Source organism: Ceratina calcarata, unplaced genomic scaffold, assembly GCF_001652005.2.
Source record: "Ceratina calcarata isolate Rehan_Ccalc_2016 unplaced genomic scaffold, ASM165200v1 scaffold92.2, whole genome shotgun sequence".
NCBI lineage: Eukaryota > Metazoa > Arthropoda > Insecta > Hymenoptera > Apidae > Ceratina > Ceratina calcarata.
In genome coordinates, this window is record NW_017180576.1 from 840,299 (window position 1) to 861,963 (window position 21,665).

At 43.2% G+C, this 21,665-nt stretch overlaps 1 protein-coding gene across 3 annotated transcripts in view; it reads right to left on the reverse strand.

The window, feature by feature from the left end:
• Positions 1–105: 105 nt before the first annotated feature.
• The window catches only part of rdgA (retinal degeneration A), a 61,458-nt gene continuing 39,898 nt past the window's right edge, over positions 106–21,665 (reverse strand). For 2 of the 3 annotated variants that reach the window (XM_026819050.1, XM_018035610.2), the window contains 10 exons: positions 17,453–17,831; positions 16,787–17,081; positions 15,144–15,538; positions 14,047–14,429; positions 13,320–13,632; positions 12,742–12,922; positions 12,038–12,319; positions 11,609–11,881; positions 10,968–11,131; positions 106–10,552 (listed from right to left, as the gene is read on the reverse strand). In XM_026819050.1, coding sequence (XP_026674851.1) covers positions 10,503–10,552; positions 10,968–11,131; positions 11,609–11,881; positions 12,038–12,319; positions 12,742–12,922; positions 13,320–13,632; positions 14,047–14,429; positions 15,144–15,538; positions 16,787–17,081; positions 17,453–17,831 — 2,715 coding nt within the window. In that variant the 3' untranslated portion in view covers positions 106–10,502. Of the gene's footprint in view, positions 10,553–10,967; positions 11,132–11,608; positions 11,882–12,037; positions 12,346–12,741; positions 12,923–13,319; positions 13,633–14,046; positions 14,430–15,143; positions 15,539–16,786; positions 17,082–17,452; positions 17,832–21,665 lie in introns of those variants that run through there. The other variant, XM_018035612.2, reaches the window with a different exon arrangement.

Here is a 21,665-nt window from a genome sequence, read left to right on the forward strand (position 1 = left end):
ATGAAGCCGATAGTTCGTATTTATGTAATTTCGAAGGAGGACATGCCGAGCGATTATGAATCTTAATCTACGAGGGAAGGTGGATTGATTTTGAAAAGGCAAAGGTTCGCGAATCAGAAATCTTTTTATTACTTATAAAGTAATCGCTTGATACATTCTTCTAGTCAGAAGTTATTCGCACGAGTTACATACGTAAGATTCATTGTCAGAAAATAGCGAGCAGTATAATCGATGAAGTAATCGCGTTGGTTCGAGAACGAAAACTCGCTGTCCGTCGCCAAACACGCGTACGATAAACGAAATCGCGATCGTGTCACGATCTACCGGAGTACGAATTCCAGCAAATAATTCGTCCTTCGTTTAAGCCGACGTTGACCCTGTATGGTCCGACCAATGAATCTAAAGTCTCGGTGTTCGTTCGAACACTTTTAACACCGAGAGGTTCGTAACAAAAACAACGGTAAGCTCGCATTTTATCTTTTGCCCATAGGGTCGTTCGACGGTAGATCAAAATCGTGAAAGGGGTTAAACGAAACGAACCGAAACGCCCGATGGTCGTGTTTGGTCACTGACAAGGAGCACGGCGTAAAATAGAACGGGAGACCACCCAACCTTTCGTGAAACGAATAGCGAATCACGCGGAGCGATGTAAGTAAAAGCTCGGGGGCCGCGGGTTCGTTACCGAGGGGAGAACTCCGAGTGTGTATTTAGGTCAGTGTTCGCGATGCACGTTCAGCGGCGACAGTGCTCCTTTTGTTTCCCGTTCTGCCGACGTAGAACTCGCGATAGTCTGTCAAAACACACCGACTGCGGAGTAATGCGGAGCAAATTATTCGCACAACCGCAGTCGTCGACCCACCTCGCCTAAAATCGTTGCGGAATTCGGCTCGCATTAAACGGGCCAACGGCTCCGCATTCGAAACGGTTTCCGCTTCGTTCGCTTGGTCCATGCAATCTCTTTTTACCATCTGATCTCATTAATAATCTTCGTAATTACCAATTCTATCCGCAGTAAATTTACTACATGTTTTACTCTGTTATCTTCCTATTTACATATTCGGGTAGCTTGGAATACCAGATTAACGTTGGACAAACGACGATAACAGAACAATAATAACAATGCCAGATAATAATAACGACGCACATCCAATAAATCAGCGCGATCGACTATCATTTCATTCCGTCAGCAACGATGATGTACAAAGAAAGTTACGATTGATGAAAAGAACAACTCCCATTTAAATAGTTTAAGTCGGTATCCTCAGAGAGGTCCCAAATCTCTCTGTTGAGTTAACCGAGCAAACGGGTCGATGCAATAGGTGTTTGAAGAAAATCTGTCGCAAACTTGGATAAACCGTGCCGCATGTGCGTGCGTCGCGAACGTGAACGAACCCTCGTGTATCGTACAGTAGTCGATAGACGCATTGCGTGGCCTCCCTGGCTTGTTCCAACTGGATATCATCCACGTACCGTATCGCTTCTGCGTATCACTGTTAAACTGTTAGAACGTTTTCATATTACCCGAATTTCAGTGTTCGGTTAACAAAACACACGTCGACTGTGATCGGAACTAGGGACCCTCGAGGGACGGACCGGACACGTAGTTAAAAATGCGCCTAAACCGAAAGTCACATATTTAAAACGCGGAATGTCGAAATTAATAGTTGAACGTGAACTATTTTCACTGTCAATACGTCAGTGAAACAAAGATTAACAATAATAAAAAAATAAGAATGTCGATAATAATGAAACAATGCTACATTATTTTTTATAAATATTTATTCCGTTTTGTACAATGATCGAATCCTGACGTAAAACAGCAGTATATTTACTTTCGTTCTATCCCTATTTCCGGTTTAGATGCACTTTTTCGCGGCCAATCAAAAGGAGTCTAATAATCCGATCTCTTCCTGGAAGGTCCCTAATCGGGATAATGCTCGTTTCCTACGACACGGGATTGGTCACGTGGTATAAAAAATCAACAAAAGGAAGTGTCGAAGAAAATGAGCATTGTAACAGGAAGCGAACCAACCACGTGTTTATGACCGAACGACGAAATCCGAATAACGTGAAGAAGCTCTTGGATCCGGACGAGTAAATTTTGATGTGCAACAGCGATACCAGGAAACGATAGAGGGGGATGACCGAGCTTCGGACCGGAAAGAGTTCGGGAACTGAAACGCGCGCGGACGGACAGCCGGAGAAAAGTGGTTCCAGTGACGCGGACCCGGCCCGATAACGCCGTGATTGTCGCCGAATTTATTGCTCTAAAAACTTAAGATGAGACTCGCGGGCCAAGGCCGCGTCCCTGTCAAAGGCAATACTGTGTTTCTTTTTCGCACTGGCAAACTCCGCGCCATACTACCTCTTTCTCTCTCTTTACACTTCGCACGCTCACTTTCGCTCGTACACATTCGTTCTCTCTTCACGCGTTCCGTCATTCTTCTTTTCTACGTTTCTTTCCCTTCTTCTTCTTCTTCTTCTTACCCTTCGTTCTGTTCTCTTATCGTCTCGATATAGAAGGAGTTCGTTAATTGTTTTTAACGAAACAAACGGGAAAATTGATATGAACCGAGCATAGGTCACTCGCTCACTATCTCTCGTTTCTCACCTCTTTCTTCCTCGTTACATCTCCCGGTCCTCGTCTCCTGATTCGATACACAGTCGCGAAGGCATTTCAGTTACATGTTCCCCTTCATTAAGTACTCGATAAATTCGACGAACAGCGCGTATAATAATATGTGTATCCGACAAGATTGGATATATACATTTTGATAGATACTTTAGTTTTTTAATCCTCTTATTTACACGGTAGGAATATACATTATCATACTCGACGACGAGGAAGTCTAATGGCCGCGATGCGCACGACGTTCCTTGCCAAATGTCGTAGATCTCGAAGAAGAAAACAATCGATACAAACTGGAAATGCGATACCAATTTATCCGAACCTTTACAGTATAAAGTAGACGTAGAACGCGTGTTTTCGTTTCGACTCTCCTCGAGTTGCCGAGAAACGTGGCACGACAAATCCGCGGCAAGAGGATATTCTTTCGTTGATTCGAATCGGTTTCGAGAAACGAAGAGAAGACACAGGTGGAGGCGAACGGAGGGAACGGGAGTTGCCTTCGTTATTGAATCTCGAGGAAGATCGGGGGCTGAGATCGACCTCGGAGAGTTCAAAGGGAATCTGAAATCTAGGATCGGCCGCGTCCCGTTCCATTAGCCTCCGAAGGCCACCGGCCCGGAAATGAGAAGTTGTGCAGTATTTCAAGAGACTCGTCCTTTCCCCGTTCGAATACTCGTACACGCGCGTGTCCGAATCAATTAATCTGTCAGGTCGGTGCATATGAAATATCATTTTGCTCGAATATAATAGAGATCTATCCATACGATACCCAAGAGTATTCCCGTATGTCATACGTTTAAATGGTAAATTTTTTCTATGTCAAATGCAAAGTCTAAAGAATGAAGAAAAGGTCGAGCGGAGGGCGACGGCACAGAGGTATAAATAATGGTGTGGAAGAATGCAAGGCTAGGTAATAATTGAAGAGCTTGGGATAACAAACGGTGAGCTCGATTTCGATATGAGTGTAAAAGAACAAACGTCTTAGATCGGTGCAACAGACAATTATGTCGTTTGCGACTATCGCTCCGAACGATTAGAAAATTCAAATAGGCAGCCACGTCAAGATCGAGTTTATCGTTCGTTACCCTGAGTTGATCAATCGTAAACCAAGTCCATTTCTGGGCCAGAGGACTGAAATAAAGAAACTGATTGATAAAAGAAACATTTTTTCAAAACGATACCATAAACGTTTCATTTTGCATGAAAATCCACAAGCTGGATTTTCTTGACACACTTGAAACTGTTCCATCTTTTCGACTTATACAAGACGAAGCACAGTTAGAAAGTGCAACTCTACGGACTGTGTCATACATTAATACCTCTAGACATAGTATAACGTAGAGAACCTCGTATGCACCGACCTGACAGACACGGAAGAGTCGAAACGTTTTCAGACTTGCCTATAATTATAATACGTCGGGGTGCGATTACTCTTCGACACAGGTACAGGAGATTCGTCTACGTTACGGGGATATGCACTCAGGTAGGTAGGCGATCCGACGAAAAAATATCTTCCGTTCGAGAAAGAACGTTACACGCATTTTTAATTCGTGAGACTGGATTGGTGCGAGGAGTAAACTTGTAATTTTTTAAATACGTACTTGTATCTTGTTCCTTCGTTTTCCGGTATAGTTAAGAATAATACTGTAAGGATAATACTCTATAATTAAACTTGCTTAACTCTTCGAAACCCGGGAGGCTCCCCCAGAAGTTTCAGCTGCGACGCGCACGTTTTCAAGTGTACGTAAACGCGTTCCGTTCCGCGAAATAAATGCGCGACGTTCGCGGCTGTATCAATGAAATCGAACTTGAACGCTTCTAACTCTATTATTCGTCCGTCCCTCGTTAACCCCTTCGGCTCCGTTCAACATCGATCGCGTATCATCGTAGAGCATTCACGTTCACGCGTCCTGACCCAGATATATCGTCTATTATCGGAAACTAATCGGAAACGTTAATTTTGTTCCTGGATAATTTCTGTACGGGCCTCTCCCTTACGGTCTAATAATAAAATACTCTTTAAAACATTTATATGCGTACGTCCGCGGTTCACGGTTCGAAAAGTGCAAAATTTTTTTAATAGATATTTCGTGGCCGATGCGTGCCTCCGTGTAATCGAGAAGACTACGATTTACATGAATCGTATATTATACGATAATACGTATCGAGGCTTCTACCCACTTGTACCATACCGTCTCATTGTTTTATGAACGCGCAAACGTTGTGTCGTTGCACGTTCGTAAGTCGAGAAACGAATCTGAAGAAACGAGTCTGTTTGATCGACATCGCATTTTTCAATGTTGAAAGTGGTTAAAACGTTTCGCTTTATCTCGAAGGAATTCGGCGAGACGGGAGACGATAGAATACGGAATAATACAGAAGGATCGCGATAGGGCCCTTCTCGTGGACCGTCTCCTAAAAGAAACGGTTCCTTTCTGAAACGAACCGTGTACTTACTTTGCACGGTTGGCTACAATCACGATAGACGATAACAAAGGCCGAGTGCCTATGTACGCGGTGGTCTACCTTTCGACAAAGCTGAAAGGACTCGACTTCCACGATTCTTTGGACCAAGGTGAACGACGTCTGATAAGAAAGAAAGGAAGCGAGAAATGCACGATCGAAAAAGAGTGCAGGGAAATATTTTACTTCGAAGGGAACCTTCTAATGGTCTTGGATCGACTCAGACGTCCTGAGGAAACTAATTCGAATCGAAGAGAATCGAGTAAACGTGGTTTAAGAGGCCTTACAAGGAAAAATCGAAAAATTTCTTAAATATTCCGCCATTTTGTCATTCAACAATAAAGCATGTCTAGTTTACTAGCGTCTTTGTTTTGTTTTTATTTCAGGCACCCTAGCGAACTGTATGATGTCAGCATTTGAGGCACATTTTTTGGCGTCTTTGGAGACAGCGCATAACTTGGTCGCCTGTAGTTATTTTTGTAGGAAAAAGATTATTTTACACGGTTCATTTATAGGTAAATACGTCCATAAAGTTTAAAAAAATTCTACGGAATACTTTTCTTAAAAAAAAATCCCAAAAATGACCTAAATTTTAGGCGGTCACACTGATAAGTTCCCTTAAACGAACGGCGACTCGATCCTTAGCGTTCGATACGTTTCTTTCAATCGCGATGCGACGTTGTTCCCGCGATCTCGTTTGTTTCTCCTTTAAATACCTAATCGTCAGTGGGTAAAAGTTAAATTACACTGAAAGAAGACTCGATCGGTCGATCGTTCGAAGAACGTCGCGCGAATTCTCACTGAGATAGAGTCACAAAGGCATCGTGATTACGATTACGCTACATATGAAAAATAATCGGAACGACGCGTCTTACGCTCGAAGGCATTTCTAGAGTCGACCATCGTTACTCACTGGATATGGACACAATACCATTGCGCTCTATCCGCTGTACCGCTAATACTTACGATTAATCGCGAAGCGTTCGCCTCGCGATACTTCACTCCGTCATTCAGCCGTCGACGCGGTCCTTAAGGACATCGATTTGCATGGGGATCAGAGAGACGCGAGGGCACGCATTAACACGGTTTCCAAAATGGGAACTAGTTTTAAGTAAAGCTTTCCGAGCGTTCGTACAATTTTGAACGGATTCTCACAGACAGAGACGATTGAACGTGAGAAATCGTACGACACTGGCTCGTCACCGACGAATCTTTCAGAAATTCTTCTAATCCAGATCGTTTCAACGACAAAACTTTCGCAGATCGTAGAAGCTCGCGTCGTCTTCGACGTTTAAAATCGAGTGCTTCTCGTTTTATCGGTGAAACGATCCTTGACGAATTTAGGTCGACGAGCCAGATCGAAAAACAAGGAATCTAAAACCAGCGTATTGCACAGAGACCGATTCAGACGAAGCGAAAGCTCGCTTTCTGCACAATATACTTCTAGACGGTTAATCACCGAGACGTTTGTGTATGTACATCGGAAATCGAGCCGAGCGTTCGATATTAAAGATTCGCTGAACGTGTGTTCACGCGCGTCCGACTCGCTAGTCGGGATACCTACTCGCCATACTGCTGCGTTCGTAGAGTACGAACGACGCTCTCAAACACGTACCTACTGTGTACTTCAAACGCCGGATCATAGTTCGAGGGTAGAATTACAATAGTCTAGTAGGTATGTATAGTATAATAAGGAACGACGATAGACCGCCTTTTTAAGAACTAATTGGTGTTCGTACGTTGATCCCCATTTTCATTTTGGTACCGAGTTTAAATGATTCATTCCCCCCGATCGTGTTTATCGAATACCTTGTTTCATCCGACTTCCGCTTCGCCACGTTTCGCTCGGTCAGTGTTGCTCAAGATCAAGTAACGTCGCATACACCCGACTCGTCGACCAATCCCCGGCAGAATGATAACGCGTATGACAAATCTATTTCTGTATACGTGCAAGTAGAATAAATCTGTTAAAACCAATTTGTGACACACGTTATTATTTTGCCCAAGAGTCGAACTCTGCCGCACGAAAGGGGTGTTACTCGTCGACTGGATGAAGTGTCCGGTGATATACGTTAACCCTTTGCACTCCGAATTTTGTTTCAATTTCGTTCCCAGCAGCTCCCAACGCTTTTATTTACGCTGTTTTATTTGAAATTTACTTTGATTAATAAATGAGGCAATTTAAATAAATAAAGGAAGAAACAAATTCACTTAAATACCAGTTTTATTCACACTATTGTTGTATTTTGTAATTTTCAAGTGTATGATATCTCTTGAAACAATTTCCAGGATGCAATCCTGGTTTTCTTTCGCACGTTTCATCTATTGATTTGGACACGAGAGAATGTCGTGTGGGATTCGACAAAGGAGCTCCTGAGATAAAAACTGATGTCGAGTCTAATAGGAGGATAAAGAAGGAAAGCAGGAGTGCAAAGGGTTAAATCTCAGAATCGATCTTTACTCCGTTAGTTCTCATATAAATCTCGAGAATCAGCGATATTAAAGTAGATACTATTGGCACAATTCTCTGAAATGTGTTCCGAATTTCAATCGCACGAATATCTATACAGCTCAATTGGGTCGATCCCGAGAATCGGACTCGTTCGACCGAATGTATTTTCCAAAAGTTCGCGCGCCAAGTCGGTTTCAACGGTTCGCTAATTTTTTCCTCTTTTATTCGCGGTTTTATCGGTGTCCAGTGTCTATGTCCAAGCGAGGACGTTCGACGAATGTTGGACGTAGGAAAAGAACAGGTTCACGATGAAACGTTTCGAGGCAATAGCCGCGATTTTCTTCGAACCGCGCGTTTGCGTCCGAGGATGATAAACGTCATCGTGCGTTAAACACAGAAAATATAGGTCATCTGTATATACAATTGTTAATTATACGTGGGTATATTAACGCGAGATTCCTTCTTAGGGAACGATATGTGTCGTGGTATCCTAAGGACAAGCGAAGGAAAGAAACACGAATTGGATACCAGCAGAGTCGGATAGAACCCCGTTCGATGAGATTCAACAAATATTGAATCAATAAAATATTAGACCGGGGCATATGAAACGTTTCATGCTTTTTTTTTTCTTCACCTACCATCTACTATTATAATATATTTAATTCGATTTTATAATGTACAACAATGATTTAGAACCGGCAAATTATTTCCGATGAAATATGTATGACGGTCGACTACGTGTTTGAAGGAAACAACGTTTCGTATGCACCTAATAATATTTGACGCGCCGACGACGTCGATCGCGAATAATAAAGCGCTTCTTCGAGTTCGGTTCATCCGCTCGACTACACAGCCATCCGAATAATCGTTCGAACGTCAAAGTTACACGAACGACGACCATAATAATAAATATCGATCGTATCGGGTCGCGATGCACGAAACCTCCGAACGGTTTTCATTTATTTTTGATCATATTTCACGTATACATATGTATGTCTGAAGAGAAAACAAATATTGAAATTGTACGAGTAAAAATAAAACCGAGCCAGAAGAGGTGATGAAAGTCTCGTCGAATGACTTCGAATATTAATCATTGCATTTTTGGCTGTAATACGATACGACCCAAATTTCAGAACGAACTGAAATTTTTAGCGAGGAAGCGAGGAAGAACGAATAAAAACCCTGAATGTAAAATTTTAGCCAAGGTCTTTATTAGTTTTTGAGATATTAGTAAAAAAAACCCTCTATGGAGCTCATTGTGTTTTGATTGATTCATTTGTTTTTTAAATTGTGTGTGTCGTTCCATCATTTCCGAAACGAAACCTTGCGATTGGATCGCTAAGAACTCCGTCGAGGGCTGATTACGATTATAATAAAAATGAAGTAAAAGTACGGTCTGCAGGTGAGAGCTAAGACAGTCCGAAGCCAACACATACATATAGGAGAAGATTTCAAGGTTCAGCATGTTGTACACCAACGATTCCCTATCTTCTATTTTCTATACCGAAACTTCCTAATCCTATGATTTCACTCTTTGACTACTTGTAAACTTCGCGCTATCTTCGAACTCTGTCTTAGCTGCGTCACTTTTAAACCTCCCTCGCCGCATCGTCCTCAAACTCTGACCCTGATATTCCTATCCTTACAAATTCTAATCCTCACCACTTAAACCTGGAACGTATATTTCAGCTCGCTTTCCCTTAATTCACTGCATTTTGTTCCCGAGCTCTTACACGACAACTCACTCGGGATAAAACCGTGTTCTTCGTGTCACCGCATAAGTCGTATTATTCTTAATAAAGATTAAATCAGCGGAATGCAACAAGGTTTTTTCATCCCCTCTCCATCCATTAAAAGTTCCAGTTCGTTCTGAAATTTGGGTCGCATCGTACCACGTCCACATTTCCATCGACTAAACGCGACCGTCGAAAAATATATTTCTGTCGCATCGCGCATTTCGTCCCGATACGATTACCACATGCAGCGTACCGAACTATAGAAGAGATTCGAATTTACGGACCGACGATCTTAACTTAGCGTAACGATTTTTCGTTAAACGATTAAAAAGATTGTGTCCAACTCTACGGACGCTAAGTATTCGCTAAAGCTTCGCGTTCTCCGGTCTCGAAAAAAAACGACGCAGAGACGGAGGGTAAAACTACGTAGAGCAGAGCAGCGACGAGATTGTTATAACGCTAAGGATAGTTTATTACATATTCTGGGAATACCTACAAGTGGAACGTAGAAAAATATAAAATAAAAACGAGAAGTCCTAGAAAGTTTAGGTTCCGATTAAGCTACCGTTTAATTTAATCGCATGATCAAATCGTTTCATTCTAATAACCACTAAACCCCTCTCGATAATTTGGTTCCTTCTTCTCGGGCCCGTTTCGTGACGTTCCACGTCCTCGAAGTCCCGCGGATACGAATGAGCAAAAAGTCGTTCGCGCGCGTCGCGTCGACTCGTTCGCTTTTACGCAACGTTTAAATTCGTCGACCGAGGAAGGAGACGCGCGATTTTACGGTAGGAGTCTCACGTAACGATCGATTCAAAATATACTATATATAATGTGACGTGTGTACCGATATTCGTGGTCGACCGAGACGTGTTTGACTCGCTCCCTGCGACCGACACGCGTGCAAATACATCTACTATTCGTATGTATATATGTATATAGTGTCTGTAAGTAATGTAATAATTTAATGTACACTTTCGTAAAAAGCGACCTCGAGGGTTCGACGAGAGAGACTGGAGAGCAGCTTAACGACTAATAGTAATAATATAATAAATATACGTGCTCGACGTTGGCCGTCGATCAAATAAATATCGATTTATCACGTGCGACTTACGCATAGAGAGCGAAACGTATCGGCGATCTTCTCGTTGGCTGGTCCGTCGGAGAGAGAGAGGATCTACTCGGACTCGCCGGTTCAAGCCCTACCAATTACGGCCTGAGGTCAAATGGCGTTCTCCATTTCTTCTGTTGCCAGCTGGAACTGCTCTTGACCTATTTATCAATGAAGAGCGCGTGGATATCATTTAACGATCCATCGAAACCCGTTTCGACTCGACGAGAGCTCCGACAATGGATCGGAATCGAATTGTCCACCGAAACATGTCTTTCTACTAGAAAACAGTTGCCAGTACACTTCTTTCCGATCCTTCGTCTACTTCTCGATGTCTATCGTTTTTTTTATGTACGAAATGCGACAGGATGCGAAAAAGAATCGTCGAGTCGACGATTTAAAAATTACTACAACGATTCATCGAACGTTCTATTAAATACAGTACGAATTTTTATTATAACGTTTACGACCGTACGATGCGAACAGTTCAATCGGATTATTTGAATCGTCAAAAAATGTGAGACACTATATTGAATATGGAGAAAATGGAGTGGAGAAAAATGTGAAAGAGCTCACTGTATAAATACGCCGCGAGATCACGGTCCTCCGCTTGCAGGGCGAGATCGCGAGGCGTGTTGCCGTGTCGATCCTTGATGATCAAAGTAGCACCGCCAGCCACTAACATGCAGCAAATGGAACGGTGCTTGTATTGAGCCGCTTTGTGCAAAGCGGTCTGACCTCTGCAATTAGAAGGTACAAGCCTTTCCTTTTTATTTGCTCTTCTATTCGCTCCAGGAATAAATTCCCTCCTGCCCGGCCACCCGTGTACTTTGATCGCCGTTGAACCTCGTCGTAAACAAACTTCGCGGACAAAAAAGTTTTCCGATCTGCGCCGGCTCGGAAGCTCTGCACGAAGATCGAATTAAATCTTGTGCCTCGAAAACCTTTTTGCTATTCGCGATACGCTCCGGTTCTTTTTTCTTTTTCCGCGTCGAGCCACTCGATCGGAATGAAAATCATTCTGCCATAAATCGATTCGCCGCGTTTCACCTCTCATAAAATACGCGTTTCACCGCTAGGAATCGCTTCTGACCCACCGTCTTTTTCGAAGCTACCAACGATCATTTCTCGAGAATATAAAATTACAATTTAATCCCGGCAAAAGCATTCGCCCCGCGAGGCGAACGGCTCGAGTTCTGGAATTCAACGAAGCTTACTTGTCGTTGTCGATCATGTCGAGAAGACTCGATGGTGCGCAAGCGATCAGATATCGGACGATGTCCTTGCGACCGAATCTCGCGGCTAGATGGAGAGCGGTCTGACCGGTGGAGTCGATGGACAGAAGGGAGTATCCTTTCTCGTGGAGCTCCTTCAACGCCTGGAGATCGCCGATCTTGGCCGATTTCAATATACCGTCGTTGGGCTTGTCCAGCAGTCCTGTGTTGAAGGTGTGCACCTCCGAACTCAGGCCGAAAAGTCTATCCCGCGGACTGAAACAAGATCATCTCTATCTTTTAATCCTTTCTAATGGCTTGGATAAAACGTAAGTCACAACTTTCGTAAATGGATCGATGCTTTATACTGCTATTGTACGAAGGTCTATTTACCCGTAAAATTAAATAATTAAAATGACAAGGACGACTCACCTAATGAAGGTGAGTGGAAGTTGATGTTGCGAGTGTGCGACAGCCGACGAGGAGATCGATTTCGAGGAACTGTTTTGCTTGATCGGTTCTTCGTATGATGTCGGGTTCTCTACTCTTTTAGGGATCGGGGGCTCGTTAGACGGTGCCTTGCTCACCGATCCGAGAGATTTTCCGTTCTGCGCAACTTTCGTTTCAGGCGACTCCGAAACATGCTGATGCGCCTTTGAATTTTCCTTAGGCGTCTCTTCTGTCATGGTTGCGATTGGCTTCGGTCGCTCTTCGCTATATCACACGTTCTTTCTATTAATCTAATGATACGATTCCATTACCATTACAATTATCATGGACACACGGGCGAGGTGATGTTAAAAGGCTTCAGAGGCTACCAGATATAATAACCTTGCAGCCTCGTCTGTTACAAGAACTACTCGACCGTTTAAACGACTATCAACAAACAATACGTATGCGTACTGTATCGAGGAAAAAAAAACCAAAGCGAGAACGAGAAGAACGACGAACAAGAATGCGTAGTAAAGACGAAAGAACAACGTCGAATTCCAATACTAATTTGCTGAATCTTAACTTATCGTTACGAAAAGTTACGCGTTAACAAGAATAAGCAGATGGTAGTACAATCACAGCGAGTCTACGGTAAACGAACGACGTACTACATAATTCCTGATCAAGCGAACGAAACCAAGTACCTCGGAGATGGATGGGCCGTTTCCGGTTCTTGACTTGTGACTACCTTCGTTTCCTCGGGCTCGACCGATTGACTAGTAGCGCTCTCCTCGAGGACGTAGACCGCCTCGACGGCTACGTCCGTCACGTAATGAAGTTGCTCTTGAGCTCTGTCGATCCTGAAGAATCGCTCCGCGGTACAGGCTGCGAATCAATTCCGACGATAATACCGAGTAATTTGGGTCGTAAGTTAAATCGTCAGCTTCCGCCCCTCACCGATCGTCTTAATCTCAATTCAGTATTTTCACAGTCATGTATAATTTTATAAACACGTTTTGGTAGCTACGCATGTTCTTTAAACATAACCGTGATTACGAAAAAAAAAATTATTTATGCGACGCCGCAATATTTTTTCGAAGTGAAATTAATTGATTTCGTAATCACTTTAGAAAAAATGAACTATTTGTGATACCAATGTAGGAGTTTCTTTTGTATTTTAAGAACGATAATGTTCATTTCACTTTTGATATTCTCTGGGTCTCTGGACAGACTGAATTTTTTTACATATTCTTTTATAAATGCAATACATGGGAGCACTCACAGTCGAGGAAGCAACAAGCGTCCATGTTGTAATCTTTCGCGAGGTATTTTCTGAGGGATTCTAGATCGGTGGTGGCGTCGAGGTCGAGCGGGTCGGCGATCCACGTGGTCGCCGACTTCTTCAGCATGTCCTTGTCGTGGTGATACCTCTCGTAATCCGACATCTTGATCCTCATCACCGGCAGCTTTAATCTTTCCAGCTTTACATCCTGCTGCGGTTTGCTCGTGCTCCTACGCTTCGCCAACATCGTCGCCTTGTTCAACAGTTTCATGTTTATGATCGACGGTAGCAACCGGCAAGCCTCGCCATCGACCTGGCGAAACGAATAACGTCTCTTTTTGGAGTGACAAATTTTACGCGTTACGAGGCGATGCAACGGAAGACAGAGGACGCGTCTTCGTCCATTTTGTGCAAAAAGTATTTTATAAAACTAAAAGGCGAGGGTGAGAAAGGGAAGCGAGAGCTAGAAACGCTATGGCAATAGAAGATTTCGAAAAAAATTGATTGGGTAGTAAGTACTAAAGGTACTACTGTAGATTACCGAAGAGAAATCGTCTCTCGGTTTAATGTACGACGGATAGAAATGCGAAAGAAAAAATACGCACGGAAAGCAGACTAATAATGCGTTTTAAAACCGTGCGTGTTTGAGATGCTTCATCAGAGTTGTTATTCAGCGCTGAAAGGCTCGAAGACGTTCTCACGTCAAAAAAAATGAATGAGAGATTACCTGCATCGGGATGGTCCTCGTGGTCACCAGCTTGGCCGAACTGCACTGGGAGATGCAGGTGCCGTGTCCACCAGCCTGAAGAAGCGGGAGCTGATAGGTCGTCAAACCGACGACTTCGATCAAGCCGTCCTCCGTGGTCGGCTCCTTAGTGCCGCTGGCCGCACCCCACGGATGCGTTCCGCCGCCGTACGAGGCGATGTTCAAGAAGACGATCGCGTGAACGCGATGCTCCTTCAGCTTCGGCGTCAAATCGTTCCCGTCGCATTCCAGCGTCACGAATTCCGAGAGGTCTTTCCATTTTCGTCGCACTAGATCCTTCCCACCCATCTGACCGTAAAACATTTTGTTCCGCAGCCGCGAGTTGAATCTCTCTGGATGCGCCTCTGCAATTCAATTCTCTCAATTATTCTCGCTTCGCAGATTTTCATCCCGGAATCCATGTCGACCATTGGTCACTGCAATTTCCGTGCAATTGCTCGCATTTTAATCGTTCTTCAGCATCATTCATTTCGTTTCACTGCGATAATTGTACCAACGATTCGACCCCCGAAACGTTCGTCATCGCTTATCTCTGCTCTGGAACGTATACACGCGGTGTTTACTCGTGTATACGAGCACGGACTGAACGGTTTAATCGCGACTTTCCAAATAATAGCTATCCCGTTTCGTAGAAAAATATTTGCCCCGCAACAGGTTACGGGAAACGAGGATATTTCCGCGTTCAACGATGCGAGCTTCCTAAATAATTGAAACGGACTGTTGCGCGCAGCGAGGAGACACATCCCAAATGAGGTCCAAGTAATGGATAACGATTCGGGACCCAAATTGCCGCAGGACGCCGATAAGATCGATTGGTGACGGTCATTATTAGACTGCGGATTTTATACACTTGTAGCAAAATTAAAAGACAAACAATACATACAGTGGGCAAAAGTGTGTAAAGCATGAACACGAGAACGCGTAACAGGATCGAAGGAAATTCTTACTAAAAATCGATATACCGCAAGTTTTATTTGACATAAAAATCCGCAGTCTAATCGTTATATAAAAAATTTTATGTCAGTCATTTGAGATACGTAACGGAGAGTTAGACTGACCTCGGGCCTCGTGGAATTCTAGGGCGATGTGGGCGTCGACGCCGAGGGAGAAGTAATTATTGACGACGTTCAAAGGTAGATTCTCCTTGCCCTTGCCGTTATCCTCGTCGCCCTGCGCGTCCGGGTTCCTCTCGACGATCAGCTGCCACCTGTCCAGCAGTATCGCCTCGCTCTCCCCGATGTTGGTCAAGATCTTGCCGATCGGCTCGTCCGTGTAACCGCCGCCCCATCCCAGAGCTCGGGCCAAGTCGTTCCCGGTTCCCAGGGGAAGCACGCCTACCGCCGGCGGAGGAGACGCGCCGATCTGGTCCAGAATCGACAACACCCAGCCGACCGTACCGTCGCCGCCGCACGCCAGAACCCGAAGATTAGGAACGTTCTTAAATAATTCTAATCTGAAAATTAGAAAATAATTCTCCTTCGATTCGTTTTTATTGAAAACGTCCCTCGTTATCTGCATTCGTCGCGCGTTTTCTCGACATGTGTATCGTTATACACGTATATAAAAACGATCCGAGCGGATCGAAGCTCTCCTCTTTATATTCGTAGCGCATCTATAAAGGAATTCCAATAGACAACGGTAATTCCAAACAATCGGCGAACACTTTTTCAATGGTTTACTCTCGTCTCGACGAACGTCCTAATTACCTACAGCAGAACAACCGACAGACCGGTTCGTTGCAAAAATACAGAGAGACAGAGAGAGAGAGTTTCATCGGTGAACAGGTCCTCAAAGAAACTTTTATTAACCGTCTACTGTACGTAGTTACGGTAACACTCGCAGTCGCATTGTTTATAGTTTCTATCGTCGAGAATTCGGTCGAACGGAACGCTCCAACTTCCGAATAAACTTCCCGTAGGAAGTTTCGATAATACCCGTACAGCGACATCCTTTATTCCTCGCGGCTCACCTTTTACCAGGTCACTTCCTGGCTACCAGCCAGGCCGTAGAACTTTAATTAAACCTCCCCTCTTCTTCGTTTATCATACTTTCCGATATCCTCCTGCCTACCGTTTAATCCAGCGAACCCATTCATCTCTCATTTGACTTCCATTCGATTACCCCAATTGCTCGTCAAATTCTTTCTACTTCTTTTAGTTATCATTGTAATCATAAATATGAGAGATCGTGTCATATTTTAAACGGCGTTATAAAAAGGTCTGTTTTCCTATATAATTAGCACGTTTCGTGCCACGTGTGCCACCGATGGTACGCTATTAAACTTTCCATTCAGGTCGCGTCTACCACCGGTGATACACCGTGACATATTTATTTAATGCGCTAAGAACACGTATTTCATAACAAGTTCAAAACTGTAAGGCCACGTGCACCACGGATGGTATACGATGTGATATTCTATACTAACTCTATACAAGCTGATCACTTACGGATTGATGAAGAGTAATGAAATATTTTATTACGACATATATCAAAATAAAACGTCAAAATGGCCTGAACGAGGAATCGGACGAAAACGGCTCGGCACGAAACGTGTTAAATAAATAAATAAGTAAAAATTCTGTCTGTTCGATTCGCGCAAATCACTTTCATCGGGTGTCTTAGACGTCTATTCTCCGAGAATCGGGATTACGAAAGACAAACGCGAAAGGTCAGAGACCATCGTATAAAAATAATGCCTTACCCCATTTTTGGGCCGCCTTGCGTCAGATCGAAGACCTGTCTCGGATTCAACAGCCACTGGAACTTCTGTAGCAGCTTCGCTCCCTGATTGCCGCCCGATTTCGGGTTGATGAAAACTAGCACCGGTTTCACGGATGCCGTGGGTATGGGCTTCACTACCCACAACCTCCCCTGGTCTTTGTCCTGTTCCTTCTCCTTCTCCTTCTCTTTGGACTTTTTCCTGTTCGAGGCGGTGCCCGCGCCGCTGCCGGACTTTTTCTTCCTCGGTGATTTCCTCAGGCTGCTCTTGAAACTACCTATTAGAAAAACAGAAAATTTCAAATCCGTTGGTTGAAAATAAAACAGCAATAGACCGTAGGTTACGCTATATGTGGAACACAATTTTTTTTGTTTTCGATACCCACTACATGATTCGTATAGGATTTCTCATGCCAAAAACGAATCCGAAGATAGAATTGCTGTATCACGTATTACTTCTGAAAAACAGTGGCTATTGTAGAGAAACACGATTTTGGGGAAAATGAAATATGTTAAGGAACGCGATAGAGCAATTCCGCTTACGGATTTCTTTTTAGTGTGAGAAACTCTATAAGAATCACGTATATAGTGGATATTGCAAAGAATGAAAAGAGTTTCTTCCTATTGAAGCGTGTCATCGACGACGTACCTTTCCTCGGTAGTTTGACGATCCATGAGGGCGGAACGATAATCGAGGAATGCGTGCCCAGCTCGCAATTCTCGCCGATCTTCTGGACGTTGAAGCAGGCCTCCTTGTTGTGATACGCCAGCTTGCACCAGCTGCAGCTCACCGCGACTATCTCCTTCGAGGAGAAGCTCAGCTTCGATTGGAACGACTTCCCGCAGTTGGCGCACTTTCCTTTTTGGGAGCGACGATGCACCCAGTGGTGGTGGGTGCTCGTCTGTTCCCGATATTGTCGGACCCCGACGTCGCGGAAGCTCGACTTGCAAGCGAAATTCAGGTTGGTCGCGCAGACCGAGTGGGCCACCACTCGACAGGCCGCGCACTTCATCCGGGGTCCGTGTTTCTGAAAAAAGAATGGATCCGTCTGTTAATAATACGCTTCGGTGGTTCGCTTCGAAATAAGCAAATAGAGTTAATAGACTGATTGTTACTAATCGATCGATTTTGCAACGATTTATATAGACAGTTCAGACAATGCAGTTTTTTCATGTCAATAAGCGAAAGCAGTGATCACATATTTTACTACGTTTTTATTAGCTCGCTTTCTTGTCCATCTGTTCGGTACAAATTTTGCAATTGATTTTAAACTAGCTTCCCGATAAGCTAGAGACTCGAAATTTTGAACATAGCTTAGAACTGAATAAAAATGCAATATTAAAAAGCAAAAAATAATTAGTTAAATAAAAGAAAAGTAACGTTTCCAAGCTGAAATGGAACCTTGGAAACAGTACCAAGCGAAGAACTGCGATGTAGAATGAGAATCTCTGCATCTTAAATTGTACGTAAACCTTTCAATAATTTAATGTATGGATTAATAAATGTTCAGATGAATTAAGTGAAATATATGATACAATATTACCAGAATAAAAGTCTGATTAATAAATAAATGCCAACATTTGCTTCCATTTGCATCCGTTTATTAATTAGACTTTTATTCCAGCAAAACTGAAAGCAGCGTTCAAATATTTCAATATTTTAATCATACTTCATGATTGCAAATTCATCAACGTACGTACGAATTCGAAAACATGTATTCCTTTCCGTCATTATTGATTCGTAAAACTACCAAATCGGTCGAAACTCGCATGCGTCCGAACGGACTGTTTGAAGTTGAAAATCAATATTAAAGCTAAGTGCTCTGTAAAGTGATAAACCAAAAAAGAGAAGAACATTTGCTCAACGATGGTCGTGCGTAGTACCGGGGTACCTTTTAGAGGACTGAAACACACAGGTTTCTGCCGTTTCATAAATTCTTCCAAGCGACCGCCTCGCGTATACGCTAACCACCCTGACTTCCCCGAGCGCTTGTCGCATTATTTTTAAGCGGAACAGGAATGTTCGCTCTGCGAAATTGCGCCCTCCTCGACGAGCCAAAAGATGTCCGTCCGTGGGCGATATTACCGTACAATTTCGAAGTTAAATACGTACCGAGTTTTGTTTCATCGTTGTTAATTAAGAAGCCGTTTCATCGGGCACCGAGCGGAAAAAACCGTTTGAATTATTCATCGCATCGAGATAAATTCAGCGCGAAAAGTGGTTTTATAATATTACAGCAGCAGAAGTCTAATTACGTATTTATCGAACAGACCGACGCGAGATACGCGCGGGGAGAAATGTCGCGGCCGGAACACGCGATCGCACGGACGTTTGCGTCACGTCGTAAGGAATCAACCGGGCATTTGGCGATATTTAAAATATCGACAGAGCGAATTAGCGTACGATCGCAACGGCACCTTTCTCGCCTTTGATCGTCGACGAGGGGCGTTTCGCTTCGCATTTTCCGTTGTACGCGGAATCGGCACGAGAATAAAAAGCATCGACGGCAAAGTAGCCGAGTAAAAAGAGATGCAGCACACGAAATCGGATTAAACGGTGTGCGAAAAGCGACGGCGCCTCGTTAGCGGGTCTTTAATGGCATAATCGATAAAAATTACGGCTAGGAGTACGAATATAATCTTGGCATTCGCACATTCCAAGTCGGTCTTCCTCTCTCGCGGCAATAAATACTACGGGAGGTATAAAAAAAAAGGTGGAAAGGTATCGGTCTTTTATACGAAATTTACGTTCGAACGGTTTCCTCTTCCGACCGCAAGTCGCTTGTTAAAACGTATCGCCCGCCCGTACCACGTTTTATGGAAAGATAAACGTCGGTCTCGGCCGTCCGCTTGTATTTTATTCTCTAAATAAATATGTATGTATGTATGTATGTACATGCGTAGAATCGCGCTGGTAGATTCATTTATTCTTGTAGATTTAGAATTAAATTATGTGATACAGTGTGAGAACACAGACCTATGTACAACTAATAACAATGAATCTGAACCACCTCGGGCTTGTGTTAATTTCTCCTAGAGGGACAAAATTCAAAACGAGTAATAAATCTACGTCTTGTTTTTTCAATGCTCGATCTGGCATCGATACCGTTGGATTTCGCACATTATCACCATCTACATTAAAATTCTTTTTATTCTGAGACGACGAAATTATGTAAAAATTATAAACCAATCTCCTGTTCAATTGCCTTACGAAAGTTATCTTTCAAACATTTTCTGGTCTTCAGTTTCCTATGCTCATGAATCTTCCATCATGCTCTTTGCTTACAAAATCCAACAGTATCGATGCCAGATCGAGCATTGAAAAAACAAGACGTAGATTTATTACTCGTTTTGAATTTTATCCCCCTGAGGGAAATTAACACAAGCCCGCGCTGGCCCGGATTCATTGTTACTAGATATAAAATACGCTCTCGATGTTTGATGCGTGGTGAAAAAACTGTTGCCATTGTCTATCGCTTTGTACATTTTGAACACGTATTTCTTTCATCTGAAAAAGATTTCGCGAACCGAATCGTTATGAGCGGCGCGTACCGTAGCGACAGCTTTTTCGTTCGGATTTACGCCCTGTCAATTATGTACTCCGTTTTAGTCGACGCGTGAGCCAGGAGTTTTCCAGGAATAAAGAGCACGTAACTGCGGCAGCCGCTTTATGAAAAACGTGGCTGCTGATCGGACGCGCTGATTGCAGGGAACGCGGAATCGATTAACGAACGCGCCACGCCAAGTGGCAAATTACTTGCGCGTTGCACGCGCATCGACAGTGCAACGTTTGAACCGGAAGCTTTTCACGGCAGAGCGTCGGCTTCCACGAAGAAATTTGACAAGAGTTTACGCGTTAGAAACTAGATAGTATACCGCAGATTTTCGTTTGCATTTGTACGGAATTCTAAATTCACAGCAAAATAATGCATACAAGTTTGTAGTTTTTTATTAACGTTTCAATAGCTGATAAAGACCCATGGCTAAAATTTTACATTCAGAGTTCTTTACCCGTTCTTCCCGTCCCCTAAAAATGTCAGTTCATTCTGATGTTTGGGTCTATTACGGAAATTGAACCGTCTACCGGCTACTAAAGGAAAACGAACCCCCGCTTCGGGGTGAACAGACGTAAAACGTGTAAACCGCATCATCCCGTTCGCCAGATTTCAAACGATTTAAAAGCTTGGTCGGTTCCCCCATTGTCCGAAGCCCGGCCGGAACGATCAAAGAGACGAACGATATTCGGGAACTGACCAGCTTCGACGACTAGATACTAAATCTATTACCTCGCCTCAAAAGTCTCGTTTGCTTTATAATAATAAATGACTATTGCGTCACGTTACGAAGTTATCTACGTTTCATTCTTCCCTATTAACTTTTTACATTTTACTGGAAGTAACGTGATCCATCTTTTTGAAACTTCGCAAGTCCGATAACTAAATATTACTCTATGTCAGTGATTTTAAACCACTGTTCCGCCACTGCCAGGCAGTAATTTCAAAACATTCCGAAGAATCAATTAACTCGTTCTGGATTAAATCTTAGATACGATTATCAGACAATATCACAAAAAGCTTTAAGTGTGTTATTATAAATGTTTCACATCTCATATGTGCGAATTCGGATTTTCGGCTTTGACCAACATAAAAACGAAAAGAAGATCCAGACTTTTAAATCTGGATCACGAAATGAGAGTAGATTATCATTTTTGCGTCCAAATATATATAAATGAAGTTACCAAAAAGCACCAAGCCTAAATTTCGCGTTTAATATAATTGGCAATTTATCATTGAATAAATATTATCTTTACTCTGTAATGCAATTTTCATTTTATTTCTCATTGAAAGTTATTATTCTATGCT